Here is a 7,480-nt window from a genome sequence, read left to right as displayed (position 1 = left end):
TAATTCCTTCAATTTATAAAAGGTTTGGCCGACTGTGCCTGGCTCAATATTGCCAAAGTGCTAGATATTGCCAAAGTGCTCTTCAAGATGCCTGAACATTTTCATCAGAAGTGATGCTAGTGTTTGTCTTCCCACATCCTTACCAACAGAGTCTTTCTTTCTTTCTTTCTTTCTCTTTCTTTCTTTCTTTCTTTCTCTTTCTTTCTTTCTTTCTTTTTTCTTTCTTTCTCTCTCTCTCTTTCTTTCTTTCCTTCTTTCCTTCCTTCTTTCTCTTTCTCTCTCTATCTCTCTCTTTCTTTCTTTCTTTTTTTCTAAATAGAGATTAGGGTCTTGCTATGTTGACCAGGCTGTTCTCGAACTCCTGGCCTCAAGTGATCCTCCCATCTCGGCCTCCCAAAGTGCTAGGATTGCAGGCATGAGCCACTGCGCCTGGTCCCAACAGAGTATTTCAATGTTTTGTTATTTTTGACAATCTAGTTGAGGTATAGTGATATATATCATTGTTGTGGTGATTTGTATTTCTTTAGTTTTTAGTGAGGTTGAGTTTGTTTATTCATCTATTACATTTTTTTCCCATAAATCGCCTATTCATATATGCCTTGTCATTTTTATTGTGAATCACAAAACTCCAGTGCCATAAAGAAACAGGATAGGTAAATTTGACTAAAGTCATTTTTATTGTTCCTGATTGGATTTGTTCAAGCCCTTTATTTTATTTTTATTTTTATTTATTTATTTATTTTTGAGATGGAGTCTCACTCTGTCGCCCAGGCTGGGGTGCAGTGACACGATCTCAACTTACTGCAACCTCCGCCCACCAGGTTCAAGTGATTCTCCTGCCTCAGCCTCCCAAGTATCTGGGATTACAGGCGCTCACCACCACGCCCAGCTAATTTTTGTATTTTTAGTAGAGACAGAGTTTCACCATCTTGGCCAGGCTGGTCTTAAACTCCTGACCTCGTAATCCACCCACCTCGGCCTCTCAAAGTACTAGGATTACAGGTGTGAACCACTGCGCCTGCCCCCTTTATTTTATTTTAAAAAATATTTTATAATATGTTTTTTTGAGATGGAGGGTCTCACCATGTTTCCTAGGCTGGTCTTAAACTCCTTAGCTCAGGCAGTTCTCCTGCCTCAGCCTCCCAAAGTGCTGGAGTTGCAGGCGTGAGCCACCACCCCTAGCTGAGTCTTTTATAAATTAATTAGTTATTTTGTCAGTGATATTATGCAAATATTTTCTCTAGTTTGTCATTTTTCTTTTAGTTTTATGATAAGTTTTCCATGCTGAAGTTTTTAATCTTCAGTTAGTCAAATTTACCTGTTTTGTTTCTTTATGGCACCTCAGTTTTGTGATTCATACTTAAAAGTCTTGACATACATACTTCGCATGTCAAGATTATTAAAGGAAAAAAACGCATCTACGTTTTCTTTTCCTGTGCTGTGGTTTCACTTCTTTTTCCCCTGCATTTAAATATCTGGTGCATCTGGAGTTGATCTGGGTGAAAGAAAAACACCCTTCAGCTATTATTAAGGTTCCCCAGAAGACCTAAAATTTGAGAGTCCTAAAACATGTAAAGGATGCCTTCCCCTTTTTTACTTTTACTTGAGAAGTCATATGCTATTATTTTATGATAACTTCTTATTATGAATTGACTTTATAATGTTAAAAATCACTAATGAATATTAAAGTATTAGATTACTCTAAATTCACTATTAGCATTTTTTAAATATCCCTACTCTGTATTTTACACAGTTGGAATCTGTGTATATATTCCAGTTTATGCCCTGGGCTTGTTTTTTTGTTGTAAGTGGAAACGAAAGCCTAGGATCTATCCCTACTTCCCTGAAGATCCTATGCCCTGGTTGGTATCTGACCTATACTTGATTAAAATATTTTTCTTTTTTAATAGAGATAAGGTCTCACTATGTTGCCCAGAGGCTGTTCTAGAACTCCTGGGCTTCCTAAGTGTTAGGATTACAGGCGTAAGACCCCACGCCCCAGTAAAATTGTTTTTGAACTGTGTGAGTCATGAAATCAGTTTAGTGAGTAATGGCCAGGATTTTAAAAAATGAAATAGAAAAGACTAGAAGCCACTTTTTTGGAGGCATGCGATTATTTAAATATGCATTTCCATGAAGCAGCCCATTTCACATAGCTGAACTTTTTTAAGCTATAGTATCTTCATGCTGAAATGCCAAGCTTCCATGAAGTGCTGACAACAGCCTAGAAAATTCGTAGTGGGCAGGAGGAAGATCATTTCTAAATACAGTGGTTATTTCTGAAGTCATCTGAAGAAGGTTCTGCAGGCGAGATCTAGAGAAGGTGTTTGGCCTTTGGGAAGCTTCAGAAAGCCAGAGAATTGCAGTGAAGAAGCCTGAAGATGCAAGAGTGAGTGAGAAGGGAGGGGGTATGAGAGCAGCCCAGGCAAAAGTTTTAGAGAAGGAAGGTTGAATTTTTAAAGTTAGTTAGGAACAGTAGAAGTTGGAAAAGGGGAAGCAGCAAAAAGAGCAGAAGAGGTTCCTCTTGCCCAGGTTTGCACCTGAGTCCAACCGGGTTGCCTTCCTGTCTTGCAGAATCCTTCTCTACACCCAAGTTTCACATCAGCCCCACTGGAATGATCACAGAAGGAGCTCAACTCCACATTAAGTGCACCATTCAAGTGACTCACCTGGCCCAGGAGTTTCCAGAAATCATAATTCAGAAGGACAAGGTGATTGTGGCCCACAGCAGACACGGCAACGAGGCTGTGTACTCAGTCATGGCCATGGTGGAGCACAATGGCAACTACACATGCAAAGTGGAGTCCAGCCGCATATCCAAGGTCAGCAGCATCATCGTCAACATAACAGGTAGGGCTGCCGCTGTGGGAGGGTGTTGGCATATGGTGGGCTCAAGGAGCCAATATGCTGCAATCCAGCATGGCCAAAGAGAGCTGATACATTTCCTGCTCCTGCTTATCTGAATGGATGTGCTCAGGTGGGGCTTTGGTGTTCGTGGGAAGAAGCCAGTGCAGAGCAAGTTAACAGTCCACTGTGCTTGTTGAGGGTACAGGCTCCGGCACCAAAAGTCAACCCTGCCGCTCACTGCTTCTGTGACCTTGGGTGAGTTATTGAACGTGCCGCAGCTCTGTGAGACGGTGATGATGACCGCACTCACCTTTTAGGACTGCTATAATGAGATAACTATGCTGTAAGCATGAGCTGAGAGACTTGTACAGAGTAAGACTCTATGAATACTGGTTGATGTTTTCTTTACTCTCTCATATTTCTCCATCCCCTGTGACAAGCACTATGCTAGATCGCAGACATGGGTCCTATGTCAGGGCCACAAATGAGAAAGCGTTAGTAAACTCAAAAATAATGATAACATGGTTGGGCATGGTAGCTCACGTCTGTAATCCCAGGACTTGAGAGGCCAAGGTGGGCAGATCACTTGAGGCCAGGAGTTCGAGACCAGCCTGGCCAATATGGTAAAACCCCATCTCTACTAAAAATACAAAAATTAGCTGGGCATGGCAGCATGCCTGTAATCTCACCTACTCGGTAGGCTGAGGCACAAGAATCTCTTGAACCTGGGAGGCAGAGGCTGCTGTGAGCTGAGATCATGCCACTGTACTCCAGCCTGGGCCACAGAGTGAGACTCTGTCTCAAAAAAAAAAAAAGAAATAACAACAATTACCCTTTGTTGAACACTGTATGATGGGTTTATATACATTTTCTTTTCTTTTTTTCCAAAAAGGGTAGAGTATATGTTTTTCCAAACATATACTCTTTCTTGTTTATTATGTGTATGCAGTCACTAGAATGTAAGCCACTGAGAACAGGAACATTATTTTGTTCGGTGCTATATCCTTAACATCTAGAATAGTGCCTGGCACAGTAGGAAGTCAATACATATTTGTTGGATGAAGGAATGAGTGTTGGATGACAGTGTTTCAGGGGACAGAGAGAGTCAGCGCTTCTTGATTGCACGGTGAAGGTGTTCTCGTGTGTCTGCGTTCATACGTTCATTCATTCATTTGTTCTCTTATTTACTAAAAGCCTCCTATGTGTCAAGCATTGAGTGTGCAGTGTCAACAACAGTCCCCAGCACCATAAGTAGGCTGCCAACTACCCAACTGGGATATTGGCATATACATTGGGTCCTGCTGGTCTATAGTGTGTGTTAGCAATTTAGTAAATATTGGTCATGACTTACATTTTGATGACTCATGGTATTTTTTTACTGATACAATTTATATTATCTCATTAAAGAAAAGTACAAGTTCAACACATTTGAGCATTTTCTGTATGCTGGGCAACTTACTGGGGATAAAGAGCTACCTAAGACTCGGTTTTACCTGTGAAGAATTCATAGACATAAATAGACCCATCTACAGCATTTTGTGATAGAAGACCAGATGGACTGAGACATTCTGTCTCAGACACTTTCCCTGGATAACTTTCTCCAAGAGGCCTTTCCTTGATTCCCCAAGGCTAGGTTCAGTGTTTTTTCTTTTCTTTTTTTTTTTTTTTTGGAGACTGAGTTTTGTTCTTGTTGCCCAGGCTGGAGTGAGGTGGCGCGATCTCGGCTCACTGCAACCTCCACCTCCCGGGTTCAAGCAATTCTCCTACCTCAGCCTCCTGAGTAGCTGGGATTATCGGCCCCTGCCACCACACCTAGATACTTTTTGTGTTTTTAGTAGAGACAGGGTTTCACCACATTGGCCAGGCTCGTCTTAATCTCCTGACCTTGTGATCCGCCCGCCTCAGCCTCCCGAAATGCTGGGATTACAGGCATGAGCCACCACGCCCTGCCAGTTCAGTGTTTTTTCTATGGACTCTGCCACAAACAGTGCATCTAAATCAACCACTAAATGTAAGCACTTTGAAGTCAGAGACTATTTCTTATTCACTGCTACTCTAGCAAGGGGCCCACCACAGAGAGAACCTGCAATAAATACTTGTGGGGTGAAATGAGTGAGTGAATAAATAAATGAGTGAATTCATGAATCAATATTTGCTGCATTACAAGCTGCAAAACTTTCCTTTCCTTTCCTTTTTTTTTTTTTGAAACGGAGTTTCACTCTTGTTGCCTAGGCTGGAGTGCAGTGGAGCCATCTTGGCTCACTGCAACCTCTGCCTCCTGGGTTCAAAGGATTCTCTTGCTTCAGCCTCCTGAGTATCTGGGATTACAGGCACCACCATGCCTGGCTAATTTTATATTTTTATTAGAGATGGGATTTCACCAAGTTGCTAAGGCTGGTCTCAACTCCTGACCTTGGGTGATCCACCCACCTCTGCCTCCCAAAGTGCTGGGATTACAGGTGTGAGCCACCACACCTGACCACAAGTGGCAAAACTTTTCTAATCCTTGTCATTGAAATAAATTGGATTAACAAGAAAGGAAAACCTGCCATTGGAATCCTAGGCAAAGAATGAACCCTAATTCCTTACTGGGGTGATCATTAGGTATATGAGAAGCAAAGGAAAACTTTTTGCTGGAGTTGGAAGTTGGTTCTGCTAAGAGCACCCGACCCATGGCCTCTCCAGGAAGGGGCTTTTAGGGTGGTGGCCAGACACATCTCGCTCCATTCCCACTCACTGTGTTTCAGAACTATTTTCCAAGCCCGAACTGGAACCTTCCTTCACACGTCTGGATCAAGGTGAAAGACTGAACCTGTCTTGCTCCATCCCAGGAGCACCTCCAGCCAATTTCACCATCCAGAAGGAAGACACGATTGTGTCTCAGACTCAAGATTTCACCAAGATAGCCTCAAAGTGGGACAGTGGGACATATATCTGCACTGCAGGTATTGACAAAGTGGTCAAGAAAAGCAACACAGTCCAGATAGTTGTATGTGGTGAGTATATCATTGCTGACTCAGAAGGCATCCGGGGTTGAATGGGAGAAAGGAAATTTATCTGCAGCTGCCGCCCTATCCGGTCTGAGCAGACTCAGGCAGGGTAAGAACTAGAGGGAGAGAAGGGTGAAATCAAAAGGCCAAAGAAACAAGGAGGTATTCCTGCTCAGAACACTGATTCACTGATGATGATGTGGCCTCTGACGTGCTAAGATTCTGGCAAGATTCTGCCTCCTGGAACAAGCACCCACCCAAAAAGTCAGGAAGGAAACACTACTTAGTCAATGTTAAACTTTTTTTTTTTTCTTTGAGACAGAGCCTCACTCTGTCTCCCAGGCTAGAGTGCAGTGGCACAATCTCAGCTCACTGCAACCTCTGCCTCCTAGGTTCAAGCGACTCTCCTGCCTCAGCCTCCCGAGTAGCTGGGATTACAGGTGCCCACCACCATATCTGGCTAATTTTTGTATTTTTATTTTTCTTATTTATTTATTTATTTATTTATTTTTGAGATGCAGTCTCTCTCTGTCACCCAGGCTGGAGTGCAGTGGCACGATCTGGGCTCATGCAAGCTCCACCTCCTGGGTTCACGCGATTCTCCTGCCTCAGCCTCCCGACTAGCTGGGACTACAGGCACCCGCAACCACGCCTGGTTCATTTTTTTTTTTTTATTTTTAGTAGAGACAGGGTTTCACCATGTTAGCTAGGATGGTCTCGATCTCCTGACCTCATGATCTGCCCGCCTTGGTCTCACAATGCCCTGGGATTACAGGCATGAGCCACCACACCCAGCCAAGAATATCAAAATTCCATTTTTTCAATCTGTAACCTGGCTAACCCAAAAGGTAAGACTTCCAGTGGACAGAATGTAGGTGTTTGACCACCAGGAGCTGGGCTTCTCAGGCCTAAATGTGCATGCAAGACCTGGTTAAAATACAGGTTCTGATTCAGTATTTTAGGCCCAGATGGGGCCAGATTCTGTATCTCTAACTAGCATTTTGGTGATGTGGATGCTGTTGGTCTCTGGACCACACTTTGGGTGGTGAGATTCTAGATGATTATAGAACTCCAGTTAAGTTGTCACTGTCACTATATTGTTCAGTCATGATCCTTTCATTTAACCTGTGACTGTGTTTTATCAAGCTAACATTCTATTATAGCTTCAACTGAAGCAGGATTTTTAGCCTATTTTCAGTGCTCTAACCACCTAACTCAAAAGGCAGGAATGCAAGAGACAAATGTGTGTTATTGCATTTTATTTTATTTTTTGTTCCTGGGAGGAGGAAATCTCATTGTATAAGGTTTAAATAACCTAACGCCTAAATAATGACCTAATATAATTCTTATCTGTTAAGAGACTGAAGCACTAAGAAGAACTTTTTTTCTTTCTTTCTTTTTTTTTTTTTTGAGACAGAGTTTTGCTCTTGTTGCCCAGGCTTGAGCGCAATGACATGATCTCAGCTCAGCAAAACCTCCGCCTCCTGGGTTCAAGGGATTATCCTGCCTCAGCCTCCCTAGTAGCTAGGATTACAGGCATGCGCCACCATGCCCAGCTAGTTTTGTATTTTCAGTAGAGACGGGGTTTCTCCATGTTGGTCAGGCTGGTCTTGAACTCCTGACCTCAGGTGATCCACCCACCT

General features: G+C 42.8%; 1 protein-coding gene across 1 annotated transcript in view; it reads left to right on the top strand.

Moving 5' to 3' along the window:
* PECAM1 (platelet/endothelial cell adhesion molecule 1) overlaps nucleotides 1–7,480 on the top strand; it is a 77,041-nt gene that overhangs the window by 26,721 nt on the left and 42,840 nt on the right. Inside the window, exons 6-7 of the mRNA XM_011947997.1 lie at nucleotides 2,575–2,850; nucleotides 5,595–5,843. Of these exons, the coding sequence (XP_011803387.1) occupies nucleotides 2,575–2,850; nucleotides 5,595–5,843 (525 nt within the window). The remainder of the gene's footprint in view (nucleotides 1–2,574; nucleotides 2,851–5,594; nucleotides 5,844–7,480) is intronic.

The sequence above is a fragment of the Colobus angolensis genome, unplaced genomic scaffold (genome assembly GCF_000951035.1).
Source record: "Colobus angolensis palliatus isolate OR3802 unplaced genomic scaffold, Cang.pa_1.0 Scaffold271, whole genome shotgun sequence".
In the NCBI taxonomy this organism is placed as follows: domain Eukaryota; kingdom Metazoa; phylum Chordata; class Mammalia; order Primates; family Cercopithecidae; genus Colobus; species Colobus angolensis.
This window is presented reverse-complemented; position numbering and strand designations above follow the sequence as displayed.